Raw genomic sequence first — 15,952 nt, 5'->3', positions numbered from 1 at the left:
AGAGGAACCTAGAAAATATTTTTTCATGAATATAATGAACAAACAGACTCGAGAAGCAAGTTCTTGAACAAACTCGAGACTAATTTTAAAGTATGGAATTGTGGCCATGCCCAATATCCAAATATTGAAGTTCTAAAAGTTTCGAATTGGATTAAAGAAAGAAACGGATGGGAATAATGGTATCACATGGTATAATCATTTGTGAGGAAGCCCTCCTATCTTGACTCATATATATGATTCCCACCAATCATTGATCCATTGTTTGCTAGACGAATGCATAGAAAGAAAGAAAATATTCGAACAATATAATTATGATTTTCTTATCCGTTTCTTTAGAACAAGAACGGCGGTTTCAACTTTGTGAATAAAGTCGAGAAGAATTATTTTTCATTCTCATTTTTAGTTATGGTTGAAGTGAGTCTTGGTTCAACAAAGTGGACCAAAGGGCTTGTGATATTTTGGGAGAGTGGCCAAGCCCAATATTTAAAGGCCCAGCCCAATATTTAAAGGCCCAGCCCAAGTAATTTTCGAACACGGACACGTCCAGATCGACATGTTGAATTGACCAAGACATTTTAGCAGGAATCGTGCCGGCTAGCTTCCTACTTGGCTAAGCTAGCTCTAGCCTTTTATCAGACAAGGGTAAAACTGTTTTCATTAAGTGAAACTGAAAGTTTACATGTGTGATTTAGATTGTGTTATGAATGGTCAATTCATGTATGTCAAGACAACTTTGACCAATGTGATTGCAGGTAGGGTTTCAATTTGCATGCGCCATGTTTTCTACTTACAATCAGAACGGATTTTCATATATTTTTTCGGATAATTATCAAATGAAATCTCAGGTTGTATTTGAAATGTGGAATACCAGTATACCACTGGAATCCAAATTGGAGTTTAATGTGGAAAATAGATGATGAAAGATCTATCGTTTACCGGAATATACTTGTCTAATCATCTGTTTTAAAATTACGGATCAGTAATTAATTAATACTAGCCTTTAACCCCGTGCAAAGCACGGGCGGGTATATGATTCATAATTTAATTTTTAACACCATTTTATTAGTATTTTAGTATTAATAAATTGGATTTTAGTTAAATTATATTAACCAACTCGTTATATTTTCTAACGGAAATTTAGCTTTCACAATTTATTATCTATCTATAAATATTTTTCTATATTAATATGTGACAGTTTATTATTCAATTTAAATCAAATTTTTCATATTTCATATATTTTCATATGTTACGTAATGGCTCGTGTTTGTAATGAAATAGAATACGTAAGTGTTAAATTTCGAGTAGAATACGTTATAATTAAAAAGTAGCGTCTTTAATTGTTTATATGTATTTTAGACAAAAGATATTCAAAATTGTATATTTATAATTAGTTATACGTTTATCCATAAGTAATTTTTAATATTAATATATGTTATTAACAGTAGTTTCACCTTTTTTTTAACTAATTATTATAAATTATATTTAAAAAGATATTAGTATATATAAGGAGTGTTTTTAGTATATGAAACTGTTTAATAAATATCTACTTGTAGACTTTTAGTTTTAGAGGAGAGTACCGAACCAAAATTTTGTACGACTACAAATTATACCTATGTTGGCTTTTTATAGTATAGTATAGATAGATTTATTCCCTCCTATACACAATTTAGCAAAAAAGTAATTCATCTTCTGTTTATATATAGTCTTAGCTGTTGAGAATGTGAATCAATAAATTAAAATTTTTATTCTCCCTTTGAAAAGTTAAACTATACAATAATTCATCTTCTCATTACTAATATCTTATATATCTCAAAAATTTAAGTGAGTGAGCATAAATTTAGTTAGTTCTCAAATCTAAAATCTTAGTCCAAAATAGGAGCATATCAACAAATAAAACTCTATCATACGTAGACCAGAAAAGTATATAATAAATACTGTAGTAATCAGATAACAAGTGTATAAAGCGATGAAACTACTTTTGTTTAATAATAAATTTGAGGTAGGAGAGAAAACTAATAGATTTAATAATTTTTTATATTATTATGAAATATAAAAAAAACATGATAATATTTTATATTATTAAAAATTATAATATTTGAAATATGTAAAAATAAAGAAACATCAACATAATAAAAATTATTTCAATGAGCTCAGTTTCATTTATACTGTATCTACTATGAAGTCAATAAAAAACATGACTCCTCAGTTCTCACCATGCAAAACAAGGCACTTACATCTGTCACTCATTCGCAACGTGGCAACATCTTCCTCACTTTAAATCACCACATGCACTCTCATTCCACCAAACCCTAACCCCCACAATCTCCATGGCAGATCAAGCACAACCCAACTACCACCATGCCCCCCACCGCACCATCTCCTCTTCCCAAATCATGACCATCCTCACCGTCTTCCCTCTCGGCGGCCTCCTCCTCCTCCTATCATGCATCACTCTCACCGGAACCATCATCGCCCTCGTTGTCGCCACGCCGCTGTTCGTCATCTTCAGCCCTGTTTTGGTCCCAGCTGTGGTGGCCCTCGCCTTGGCTGTCACAGGGTTGTTGACGTCTGGCGCGTTCGGAGTCACTGCGCTTTCTTCGCTGGCGTGGTTGGTTAAGTACCTGCGGCGGGGAGGGCGGGATGGCGGTGGTCATGCGGCGGAGATGGGTAAGCGGCGCGTGCGGGACACTGCTGGATATGGTGGTCGTAGGAGTTGAACTGAGTTGAGGGTTGGATAAAATGTTTGTGGGCTGTTTCATGTTAATGGTTGGGCTGTGGCCTTTTTTATGTGTATTGGGTTTTGGTTTATGTGTTTGGGCTTTCAGGTGTTTTATATTATTGTTTGGGCTGGGTCCTTTTTTACGTATCAATGTAAAATGTTTATACTCTCAGAAATTTATTCAAAAATCTCTATAGTTATAAAGATCCTTGATTTATTCAGAAACTCGTCAATAAATCTTCTATAAATCCTAAATTAATAATTCAATTTCCGATTCTTCCAATTTCATAATCAATGTATATATTTTATTTGAAATAATTACTAAAATAAGAAATAACCAAAAAGTTTTAATATTTTCAGAGGAAAGTTATTGGAGTTGCTCTGCTCAATTTCATTTTACTTTTTAATATTCGTATTTATGTTTAAGTAGTTAATAATTCGAGTTTTACACCAGCATCACGGTATTCAAGAAAAGAAGGGAAAAAGTAACGGGTGAGACAAAACAAGTGTTTCTTGCTTAAAATAAATAAGTGCAGTAGAAGTTAAAAACAAGATAAGACTTATAAGTGATTAAAGTGCTTGGAAAATAAGTAGAAGCCCTGAAACAAAAGCTAGCATTCTTAGCTTTTTATAGGTGCTTCTTGACTTTTTACACAAACGGCGCTTCTAACTTATAAACCGAGAAGCCCGGCTTAAAAGTGGTTGCCAAACCAAACACCCACTTAATTTCCCCCACTCTAGTTACTTTATCTATATCATAGAGCCCAGAACAAGGGAAAAAGTAATGTGCTAATGCTAGAGCATTTGTATTTATCAATCCTCTAGCACTTGATAAATAAAACACTTGTGTGCTATAATGTCCATAAGAGGTTCTTACAGAAAGACTCCAGAATAGAGATTTACATAATCGTGCACCTATTACCAAAAAAATAAACAATCAATACAGAGCACTCTGTACACAAACCGGTCCTCTTTCGAGCCCTCCCCCTATCATTCAGAACTTCGAAATTTTCAAAATTTCATACTAGACAATCTCTCGGTGAAGATCTTGAATTTGTTGTTGCTATCCAGCATGCTGATCCTCACGTACTTGGGGCTAACACCAAAGTGCTTTCCGCCTCTAGTCAGGATGTTGTGGCCGCGGAAGAAACTTTCACAGTCATCTACTGTTTCTTGCTCACATTTCACCCATGCAAAAGCTACAAAACAGAATTCTAGTTTAGGATTTATCCGACACCTGATAAGGTAAGGCCAATTTGGTTCGATGGTCAGTAGGAGTGGATACCTGGCTGTGGCTCGAATGTCTGTCCACTGAATGTGCACGTACCAGGTGGAAATTTAGGTAAACTGAATATTTGACTCTTATCAACTGCTGCTCTAAGTTCATTCCACCTCTTCACCATGACATTGTAACTGTACTCGAAGAATTGTTCGTTCTTTTTGGCATTGCCACTGGAATCATAGTCATCAGACACAGCTTGCAGAATCCTTGCTGCTCGGAGCTGTGAATCTTTGGACACACCGATAGTGTTGATCTCTATAAATTTAGTCATTTTCTTGGCAATTTCTGGATCTTTGACAAGAGCCCACCTACAATATATTGAAAATCGAGATATTTGCTTTAAGCAGATACTTCATCTATGTATAATACAAATTTTGCTCCTGTATTCATATTGATGACGCGTCTGTTTATGCAGCTTAAGCTTTTAGTTCACTTCATAGCCTATTAACATAATAATTTGTAAGACTGGGATAAAAGGCTCACCCTATGCGAGTCCCAGCGTGACCAGTACTTTTGGAGATTGTGAAAAGCATTACATCTTCGTCTGCTTGATGAGAGATTGGAGTATACTGAGGCCAGTAGTAAGCCAGATCATGAACTAATATTCCTTTATCTCCATTCACCACAGCTTGCCTTATGGAGCCATCAGGATTGTTAGGAGAAGTAACAAGCTCGATGTATGGCTCGTCAGTACTGAAATTGTATGCATCACCAGCCCATCTATGGAGCCCAGACTTCAAGTAGTCCGTCATTAGTGGGTAAGACTGCAAGAAATCAGCAAATCAGTCAATATATTGTGATCCTCTACCAGCAAAACGATACTACAATTTGCAAAATTCAATTTTATTACAGCATGACAAGGATATGAAGCCATGCATATTAGCAATTACTTAAGTAAATTTATTCAGTAAAAATAATTGTCAAAAATGACTCACAGAATAGAATGGGGCAGCTGATACAACGCTCATTGGCCCAGGACTGTCCGTAGGAGTCAAGGCATAGAGTACAGCCTGGTATAGTTGTGAAGAGCCTGTGCCTACTACAATGTAACGGTCTTGAGTTACCGCGTTCCCAACCAAACTATGCAACCTAATAGCTTGCTTGGCAAATTCTGGCTCCAAAAACCAGCAAACATTTTTGATATCCGAAAAGTAACTTATAAATTGCCAACCAGGTATCACAACCGTAGTTTTATCTCCCATCTGCTTCCAATACTCCTCATACATTGTCGGATTGCCACTGCATTTGTATTAAACACCACGGTCAAGGGTCAACAACTATGTACTGCTACTAAATACTGCAATCACTCTGTTAAAATATTTTTCCGGAAAATGTCACCAAAACAACATTGTTACAAATAAATGTCAGTCGTAAACTTGTGGCGCAGACGAATTTGCATGGCCTAACCATCCCCCATACCCAGGTCCCAGAGTGGTCCAATTCTTCCCCCCATTGCTAGGGCACATCACAAACTAGTACCACAGAATATAATGAGAATGCAACCTATAACTGTCACTTCAGAATGATATAATTCAATTTTGGAAAGAAAGTAGGTTTGGGATGGAGGAAATTATGGGGTCCTGATCTATCACCATACAAATGATTGAAGTCCTGACTAGTTAAACATCAACTAAAGAATGTACATATATTTACCATTTTAACCGGAAAGAGACCCTAATCCAAGTTGATAAATGGACAGATTTGGATAACATTGAATTAGCAGATTTGAAAATTGAAACACAATCTTCTTAGTAGCAAGTAGCACCTAGGAATCTACAGAAATACATATTAAAATGCCTGTGCTTATTTTCACAATCACAGCATCGTATATAAAACATTTAAACTCTCTCAGCTGCTTGTTACGTTAGTCGTTTAATTTTTTGACATGCATATTAAAGAGTTTAATCATATAGTCAAAAATATTGTTTACGGATTATGATGCGTATCAAAATATTAAGCGACTAACGAATCCAAACATGGGTATCAGATAACTGGACTTATTTTTTGTTATCTCTGCACTATTTTGCAAAGAAATGAGTAGAAATAGATCTTCAAAATCTAAAAAAGATTCACATGTTCTTAAAATTACAGCTTTAGAAAAGTTACTTTTGCACTATATTGTGTTGATGTCAAATACAATTTTTTTTAACCCCTACTCTTAATGCATGAGATTTCTTGAATGATTTCTCTGTCACCTTAAAATTTCCAATCATCAATACAGTAAATTGGTAACTAAATATTCCCTCCGTTTCAAATTATATGTCCACTTTAAAAAAAGCACATAGTTTAAAAAAAGTGGATTGTGAGAAAAGAGAGGTGTATTAAGTCATTAATTGAACATAATATGTGGTGTATAGTTGATCTTGGAAATATAAATTAGTAATATGTGAAGGAGAGTTGATTTTGAAAATATAAATTTACATTGAAAGTTGAAGTGGACAAGTATATTGAAACAAACTTTTTTTTTTAAAGTGGACATGTATTTTGAAACGGAGGGAGTAACTAAGAGCCCTTTAAAATTACGGTTTTTCTGGTGTATGCCCATGAGCACAGGCTAAGCACGGAAGTTGACTCATTTCTATTGTTTCTTATATCTTAATAATGATGGACCACCTGCATATATAACCACCACACCAATCAAAACCTCCCAAAACAAATAAAATCTGCGCTTAGCATGTGCCCATGGCACACACTAGACAAACTCTTAAAATTAAAGTTTTATCCCATGAATAACATAACTTACTTTTTCTTCGGGAAAAATTATGCAAACGAGAACATCTAATTTGAAATCTTTCTCGGATCCGCGGGATCACGGAGAGGTCGATGAAAGGAGTTGGGTAATAATGAAACATAGTGGTGGGGCTGTTTTTTTTAATGAAAAATACGAGTCCTATAAAAAATAGATTCTTTGTGATACTATAATATACTGGTGAGGAAGCATGGAGGACCACGCAGAAGGTGCACGTTAGTGAATAGTGAGAGTGTAACAGTAAAGAAAGCCAGCAGCCTCGGGAACGCCGACAGCGAAGAGTCGGTCCAACGCTGTCAGGGTACCAAACAAATGCACCCCCCCATCGGAATTCACAACACACTCTCTCTCTCTCTCCTCTCTCCTCTCTCCTCTCTCGTCTCTCTCTTGCGTTTAAGTACACAACCCTAGCGCATTTTAGCACAGGCCGAGCAGGTGGTTTTTTCACTTTTTTACTTTTACGTTACTTCTATTCAGGGTCTGGTTGGAAATCCTCTCGATAAACTACTGTGTTTAAATAATAATAAAATTGATATAGTAGAAGTCAGATAATCATTTTGGTATTTTTCTATATTTATATAGTCTGATTTCTGAGTTATGATATAAATAAATACTATTATCGAGATTTGATAGTAAAATTTATGACACTTTCACGTGAAAACTGAAAAATAGTTTCTTCTAAAAGAATGAATGGACCTCTTTTTTTTAAAAAGAGCTTCTGAAATAAAAGTCGACATTCGAAAAATTGATTTTACATTTGACAACCAGCTTTTCCACATACTTTAGTTTTAGCTTAGTATGTTATTTTGTGAGCGAAAATTTTAAATAACCTTGAGTAGAATATTTAATAATCTTGTTTTTATTTGATATTTTCATTTTTGACTATCCTAATTCCTATATATAAACTTGTATCTTCTATAACCAAAGCTAATATATAAAATTTTTATAAATATAAAATATACACTCGCTCAAATTATAATGAAGTTATAAATCATAATGACGAATACAATAATGGAAGATTCGGAACACTGAGGATCTAGAACAGTAGTTAAAAAACCAAAAAGAGTGAATATAATAAAAGTAGCAACTGCCGTAGCATATCATAAATCTATTCCTGGTGCGGCAAACCGCAAACATAATATGCTTTAGATACTCGACATGTCCCAAACACATTGACCTTGCATCTAATTTTTTACTCCTATGTTCTTTGTAACCCCCTTTATATAATTAAATTAAATTATATATTAAGCAACAATTTAAATATTTCATTTCACCTTCAATAACATATATCAGTATTTTTTCCATCCCATAACAAAGTCATTTTTTAAAAAGAAATTCCCAAAATATATGTATATATTTGGTTTCAATACACTTGTATGATTAATTCTCATTATATTTCATTTATTTGACATTTCCGAGAATGAGTATTGACTTCTCAAAATATTGTGTTCTGGAGTTTTAAGTTAGAAGCACTTATTTAAGTTAGAAGCACGTACTGTATGTGTAAAAGGTCGAGAAGCACTTATAAAAAAAGTAGAATTCTTAACTTTTGTTTCATGATTTCTACTTTTTTACTTTAAGTAAGAAGCACTCACCCAAACGGCCTCATTTATATTCTCCGTTCTAAAATAAGTTCCAAAAGAAGTGATCTTATATATTTTTTTTATATGTAATCTGATATGCAAAAATAAAATATGTATATACTTTATTTTTGAACTTTTTTCCTAAATAAAATATAGATGATAAATTCATTCAGAAAAAAAAATTCAAAAACAATAATATAAAATTATATATATATTATCTCAAATCACATGATAAAAGTCAAAACAATATCTATTGTCATTTAGTCATTAAATCAAAATAATTAATAAGTGTTGAGATGAAAACTATATTTCATATATCTAATGTTTTGAAAAATAACTTGTATTATGGAAGGAAAAAAAGACTAATCGGGAAAATCAAAGAAAGAGTTGGAGAGTAAAAAGAACTTACTGATCAAGATCAATAACAGCACCACCGTCGAGAACATCCGTACCGGAACTATCTCCGTCAAACCCCGTTCTCCTCCTGCTAACCTGCGCTTCACCACTCTCTAAACAAACCCCACCACCAATCTCGCTCTCATCATCTTCTTTATACAAAACCCTCGAAATCAAAACCACATTCAACGCCACTGACACCATCAAAACCACTTTCAAATCAAACCCCATGAAGCTCCTATTCCCCTTCCCCATCTCCACAAATCCACGCAGCCGCGGGGATTCGATCCCGGGTTTATAGAGACTAGATTCACTCTACCCACAACGTGGTCCTTTTCTCTTTTGCTCTGTTTATAGAGTAGAATAATATTAAACGGAGAAGTTTAACGCAAGTGCGATGAAAAAGAGAGAAAGGAAAACACACGATAGCTGAGCTGTAGTGTCGAGGATGTTTAATGTGTTTGCGTGGTTGGGATGGAATTTAAATACTACTCCTACTGCTACTACGTCTACCATTTCTCTCTATCTCGTCTCTCTCGAGAATATTTATCTCTTGCACTCTCTCCGGCGCATTTTATCTTCTTACTCTACTCACGGCTTGCGTACTAATATGTTGTAAAATTTTAAAATTTTGTATATAATCTCTCTTTTATATAAAAAAAATATTAGATTTATACCTTTTAAATATTAAATCTTTGATAAGAATAAAGTGACATTTATATGGAACTGATTTGAAATCAGGAACTTAAAACTATTTCTGATTTTAAACTGAAAATATGTGTTTCTGTAATATATAGAAAACTGAGTTAAAGTCAAAAGTTAATTTGATGTATTTTTTTGACAGTTTAAATATTTTGAATTTTTTCCATAAAAATTACCTACAAGTCATAAATTACTTTATTTTTATTATTACATTTTTAATAAGTCATAAATCATTGATAAAACAAAACTATTTCAACAGATATTTTTAAAACCCGAATTTATTATATTAAATCATGTTAAATTATAATTATAATTTCTTTTTGACAAATGTGACTTACAGCTTTATAAACTAGTATTTATTTTCACGATGACAGAGAATTAACTCTTGACGACTTGAGATATCCAACCGTGCTCACAATTTAAAATCGATTAAACGGTTCATAATACCGAACTCTATAATTTAGGAAAACTATTGTATGTTTTATAAATAATAAATAATATCTAGATATGTCTCAAAATTTAATTCTACTACTTTCGAAACAAATCATTGTTTTGTTGAAGTATATAAATCTTATTTTTTTTTTTTTTTTTGACGAAAATCGTACTTGCATTCCTTATAAAGCTTCCAAAGAAATTACATGCTGAATAAAATCAGGAGCATTAACATGCCACTCCCGAGAGTCTGACGTAGAATAAGCCGCTCTTGCTAGTGCGTGGGCAACTCCATTCGCAGACCTATGTGTAAAACACACTAACACTTCATCAAAGTGTTTAAATAAATCAATACAATCTCTAACAATTGTATGAAAGAACGACCTCCCATCCACTCCTTTGCACGCTCGAGCAAGGACTTGTGAATCCGTCTCAAAAATACACTTCTTAAAACCCTTTTCCTTAAGCCATGATAGAGCTTCTTTTAGGCATAGTGCTTCAGCTTCTCTCGGCGGAAGAAACACAGCTTGTCTTCTGCTCATTGCCATGAGAAAATGCCCATCAGCCCCTCGAACAATACTGCCCAAACCAATGCAATCAATATCTTCAAATAGAGCTGCGTCTATATTCACTTTCACCCAAGGGTTCTGAGGTTTCTCCCATTTCTTTATTACTATCGATGGCCCTGCACTAGTACCAGAAATCACCTGTTGTTCATGTGCCTTTTTCCACTCCCCAAGCAAGTTCAGAGCGGCTGCTTTGATGCCAAATGCGGATATATTTACTTTGTCCCATATCCACTTATTTCTCCTATTCCAGATGCTCCAGCACATAAATGTGAATAAGGTACACTGTTCCCTGCTGCCTCTATTAAACTCCCTACAAATAACATCAAAAACATTATCTTCCGGTATTATAGTTATACTGGACTGAATACCCACTTCCCTCCATGCCGCCACTGCTATTTGACACTCAAATAACACATGAATATCTGTTTCATGGTACACTCGACACCACTGACATACAGTGTCCATCTGTACTCTTTTCGCAGCTAGCCGTACTGTTGTAGGTAAACACAAAGAGCATGCACGCCATATAAAATGAGTAATCTTCCCAGGTATCTTTAAACTCCATAGTTTTTTCCAAAATTGAGCATTTGGTGCCTCTGTTTCTCCTTGTAGCAGTCTGTAACCACTTTTCACCGTAAAACATCCCTTCTCATCAGGTAGCCAATACCAAGTATCCCTACCTCCCCGTTCTGACAGAGGAATTTTTTTAATTAGATTTCGATCCCTTTCATTACAGATATCTAACAAAATTTCCTCATCCCATTTCTTTTGTTCCAGCTGCATTAGATTACACACTTTACTTCCTTCAAGTTGAAAAGGCATTTCTGTAGTCAAGAAACCATTTGTTTCACATGGAAGCCACGGAACCTTCCATATTTCAGTTTGTCGGCCATCACCAATGCGTCGTCTACATCCTTTCTTCACTAGCTCTTGTGCAGCTAAGATGCTCCGCCACATATAACTAGGATTTGATCCCAGTTTCGCTGTTAGAAAATCACCATTTGGAAAGTATTTTGCCTTCATACAAGAGGTGACTAAAGGATTGTCATTATTAATCAGTCGCCACCCTTGTTTAGCAAGCATGGAAATATTAAACTTTCTTAATTCTCGGAACCCCAATCCACCAGCTTCTTTCCTTACACATAGTTTGTCCCAAGCTTTCCACCTGATTCCTTTATTTTCTTGTCCATGTCCCCACCAAAATCCATTCATTAGAACCTCAATACTTTCACAAACCTCATTAGGAATTAGAAACAAATTCATCCAGAAATTTGGAACACATTGCGCGGCTGTTTTCAGTAAAGTACACTTACCAGCTTTCGAAATCATCTTATTTCCCCAATTTTGCAACTTCTTTTTAATTCTGTCCGTTAAAAAATGGAACACAGAGACCTTTTTCTTCCCCACATTCATCGGCATTCCTAAGTACTTGCCAGGTTCCTGGACTTCAGTCACCTGAAGTGTTTGACATACTACACTTCGATCTTGCACCCTTGTATTTGGACTGAAAATAACACTTGACTTATTAAAATTAATAGCCTGCCCAGACAATCTTTCATATCGCCTTAGAATATTTCTCATCACACTTGCTTCTGTTACATTTGCTCGAAAAAACATGTAGCAGTCATCTGCAAATAAAAGATGCGATATATGTGGTGCCCCTCTCGCAATTGATACACCATGAATTAATCCCACCTCCTCGTTCCTCCGAATAATAGAGCTTAGGCCTTCAGCACATAGTATATAAATATACGGAGAGATAGGATCTCCCTGCCGTATCCCCCTTTGCGGTCGGACCTCACCAAACACATGACCATTATTTACAAAACTATATGTCACAGTTTTAATACAGGCCATCACTCTTTCAATCCAGGCATGATTAAAGCCAAATTTTTCAAGCATACCTTCAACATATCTCCATTCTAATCGATCATATGCCTTGGATATATCTAGCTTGAGTCCTGCAATGCCGCATTTCCCTTGGGTTCGTCTCTTAATACAATGGTTCAGCTCATATGCCAGCAAAGCATTGTCAGTAAGCAAACGTCCTTCGATAAAGGCACTCTGCTTATCTGAAATTAAACTCTTCAAACACGGCTTAATCCTATTAGCAAGAACCTTTGACATGATTCTCACCAATACATTGCACAATGAAATAGGTCTTAGCTCCGTCATTTGCTGAGGTTTTTTAACCTTCGGTATGAGGCATACCAATGTACGATTCAACTCCACTGGCATCTCTCCTGTATTGAAAAATCTTTGGCAAAACTCTGTCACATCAGTACCAATTACATTCCAAAATGCCTGAAAAAATCCTGGATTTAACCCGTCCATTCCAGGTGACTTCTCAGGGTGCATGGAAAAGACCGCTTCTTTTACTTCCTCCTGAGTCACACATTGCATTAGCTCCTCATTTTGTTCCATTGTCACTTGCTGGACTACTTCTCTTGGCGTCAAGGACTCTTCTGCATTAGTTGAGGCTGTGAATAAATTTTCAAAATAATCAACAATAACACCCTGAATTTGCTTCTCATCTTCCGTCCACACTCCATGCTGATCTTTAAGACCATGTATACAGTTGTTCATACGCCTGGTGGATGCATAATTATGAAAAAAACGCGTATTTTGATCTCCACTCTGCAACCAGAATTGCTTGGCTCTTTGATGCCAATAAACCTCTTGTTTTTCTAAGACTTTTAAGTAAGCCCGTCTGACCTCATTATACTGGCTAATTCCATGCGTGTCTCTTCTTGAGCGCAATTTATTTAATCTCTGCTTGTACTCTCTTATTTTGACCTTGAAATCTTTCACCATACCTCCTCCCCATTCCTCTAATTTAAGACAACAATATTGAAACTTTTCCATAATATTATGATTATCCATATCCAACCAACATTGCTGAATTATATGCAAGCAATCTTTTTCTTTCAACCACATATTCTCAAATCTGAATCTATGCATTTTAGGGACATACATTTTTCTATTCAACTGCAAATTTAAGGGTAAATGATCTGATGTTGAAACGTCTAGCACCGTTACCTCAGCATTTGGAAACATATCTTTCCACTGTCTATTAGCTAGCCCTCGATCCAGACGCTCCTGTATCCACATCGCAGTACCCCTTGACTTTTCCCAAGTAAACATATTGCCATTAAAACCCAAATCCATCAGCTGACAGTCACTTATAGCTTCTGTAAAACCATGAAGGAGCTGTCGAGGATGTGCACGACGTCCCTGCTTTTCTTCTTCCATCATAATATCATTAAAGTCCCCTATAATACACCATGGTAGATTCGATCTTGTAGCCAAATCACGTAACATATCCCATGATTCCTGTCGTCTTTCCCTCTCTGGATAACCATAGTACCCTGTATACCTCCACCTCCCAATCTGCTCAATATTTACTTCAAAATCAATATAATTAGAGCAGCTATCTCGAACCATAATATCACACTCATTCTTCCACATTAACGCCAATCCTCCTCCTATACCTTGAGAATCAACATTGTAAAAATCCACAAAACCTAGTTTCTTGCACACCTTTGATACTGTATTTTTTTTAACTTTTGTCTCAGACAAGAAAATGAAGCTGGGCCTTATTTGGGTGACCATGTCACGTAAAAATCTAACTGCACATGAATTGCCCAGTCCACGGCAGTTCCATGCTAGTAGACTCATTGTTTTAGGCGGGCCTGCACCACAGGACCCGCCTCTATCAAGTTTTTTGGCCCATCTAAATCAACAGGCCCATTAAGTAAATCCCCAGTTTCATAGCCCATAGTATTTTCATGCACCACACGTCTCCTTTTGGGATCAGTTACAACTGTATCTTTTTCGAAATTTTCTCCTCCCGCTTTATCAGCTAATTGATCCCCTATCTTGCTGTTATCCAAACTGTTCTCCTGATTTCTTGGCACCACTTTAATCCCCCCGCTCTCCCCTTGAATCTCGGAAATTACCCCATCAACTTCCATGAAACGCGCTACCACCGTCCTGCCACCTTGCACAGTGGTTTGTTTCTGGATATTGGACATACCTTCATCCCATGCTCTGTTATTATCTCCCCCATTACGTAACCACTTCGCTCCTAGATTCATGTTCTTAGAATTCTTATTTGGTGCCCGCAACCATGCTCCATACGCACGGACTATCTCCTTATCCGGATTCGCATATACGATAGCACAATCCCTCTCCTGATGCCCAAGCAGACCACATACGAAGCAAAAGGAACTAAGTCTTTCATATTTGAAATTAATCCAACTCCACTCACCTCCATCCCTCTTAATTTTCATTCTCCGCCTTATGGGTTTGTCAATATCCAACGTAACTCGAATTCGTGAATATAACCTCCATCCACCATTGACATTAATAGGGTCTGATTTAACAAAACTACCAACATAATTACCAATGTTTCGAAAAATATTCTCAGAAGCAAAACCAGTTGGGAGATCATAAACTTGGACCCAGATATCCGAAGTATTTAAACTTACTGTATGTGGATCTTCACTTTCCTTGAGGCAATGATACACTAATAGGTTCTGTTCAAATGTCCATGGACCTCCTTCCAACACTTTCTGCATATCCAAGACATGATAGAACACGAATGAATATCTTTGACCACCCAAATCAACGATTTCCATGCCTTCTCTGGGACGCCATAACGAAGCAATAACATTCTGCATTGCATTGAAGTTTATGTTCTTCTCCGTCAGAAAACGCCCTACCAGACCATATGTAGCACGTTTTTTGATCTCACTCTCTGCCACCACAATCCCCCCTTCATCCTCATCCTCCAATGATAATCGTGCATACAATTCCTCCAATGTTGATTTTGATGCTGCCATTTTTTGATACTCCTTTTTCTAGAACTAAGACAACGAAAATGAGATTTGAAATAGTAACAAGAAGAGCAAACTTAAGAACACTTGCAATTATGCAAGACAGAAGAAACTTGCAATTATGCAAGACATAATCGAAACCCTTTTTACTTTCCACGTCCCGTTTTCTATATATTACAGAAACACATATTTTCAGTTTAAAATCAGAAATAGTTTTAAGTTCCTGATTTCAAATCAGTTCCATATAAATGTCACTTTATTCTTATCAAAGATTTAATATTTAAAAGGTATAAATCTAATATTTTTTTTATATAAAAGAGAGATTATATACAAAATTTTAAAATTTTACAACATATTAGTACGCAAGCCGTGAGTAGAGTAAGAAGATAAAATGCGCCGGAGAGAGTGCAAGAGATAAATATTCTCGAGAGAGACGAGATAGAGAGAAATGGTAGACGTAGTAGCAGTAGGAGTAGTATTTAAATTCCATCCCAACCACGCAAACACATTAAACATCCTCGACACTACAGCTCAGCTATCGTGTGTTTTCCTTTCATTTATTACAAAGATTTATCTAGTCCAAAGTCGAGTAGTTTTATATTTACCAAATATTTAAAAATATTTATTACAGAACCGCTTGATCTAATTCGGTTTTGAGATATACGTATTTCATTATACTAGC

At 35.7% G+C, this 15,952-nt stretch overlaps 3 protein-coding genes across 3 annotated transcripts; 1 reads left to right on the top strand and 2 right to left on the bottom strand.

Annotated features, from left to right (window-relative positions):
* Positions 1–2,393: 2,393 nt before the first annotated feature.
* Positions 2,394–2,717, top strand: LOC108195032 (oleosin H2). Its single transcript, XM_017361969.1, has one exon. It carries the CDS (start codon positions 2,394–2,396, stop codon positions 2,715–2,717), a length of 324 nt encoding a protein of 107 aa, XP_017217458.1.
* Positions 2,718–3,501: 784 nt separating this feature from the next.
* Positions 3,502–9,332, bottom strand: LOC108193781 (tryptophan aminotransferase-related protein 2). Its single transcript, XM_017360603.2, has 5 exons — positions 8,743–9,332; positions 4,937–5,240; positions 4,485–4,765; positions 4,005–4,309; positions 3,502–3,918 (listed from the first exon to the last, which is right to left on the bottom strand). The coding sequence occupies exons 1-5, from the start codon at positions 8,982–8,984 to the stop codon at positions 3,731–3,733; spliced, it is 1,320 nt and encodes a 439-aa protein (XP_017216092.1). The 5' UTR covers positions 8,985–9,332; the 3' UTR covers positions 3,502–3,730.
* A 4,774-nt stretch (positions 9,333–14,106) lies between these two features.
* LOC108195031 (uncharacterized) lies at positions 14,107–15,276 on the bottom strand. Its single transcript, XM_017361968.1, has one exon. It carries the CDS (start codon positions 15,274–15,276, stop codon positions 14,107–14,109), a length of 1,170 nt encoding a protein of 389 aa, XP_017217457.1.
* Between the last annotated feature and the right edge of the window lie 676 nt (positions 15,277–15,952).

This window comes from Daucus carota, chromosome 7 (assembly GCF_001625215.2).
Source record: "Daucus carota subsp. sativus chromosome 7, DH1 v3.0, whole genome shotgun sequence".
Classification (NCBI taxonomy): Eukaryota; Viridiplantae; Streptophyta; class Magnoliopsida; order Apiales; family Apiaceae; genus Daucus; species Daucus carota.
This window is presented reverse-complemented; position numbering and strand designations above follow the sequence as displayed.

Bases quoted from the DNA above. Each gene is read 5' to 3' on its own strand.
- LOC108193781 (XM_017360603.2), bottom strand. From the start codon at position 8,984: ATGGGGAAGGGGAATAGGAGCTTCATGGGGTTTGATTTGAAAGTGGTT. The intron at 5,241-8,742 runs GTAAGTTCTTTT...ATACAAATGCAG, and splicing joins GCTGTTATTGATCTTGATCA to TGGCAATCCGACAATGTATG. The intron at 4,310-4,484 runs GTGAGCCTTTTA...AATATATTGTAG, and splicing joins CACGCTGGGACTCGCATAGG to GTGGGCTCTTGTCAAAGATC.
- LOC108195032 (XM_017361969.1), top strand. From the start codon at position 2,394: ATGACCATCCTCACCGTCTTCCCTCTCGGCGGCCTCCTCCTCCTCCTA.
- LOC108195031 (XM_017361968.1), bottom strand. From the start codon at position 15,276: ATGGCAGCATCAAAATCAACATTGGAGGAATTGTATGCACGATTATCA.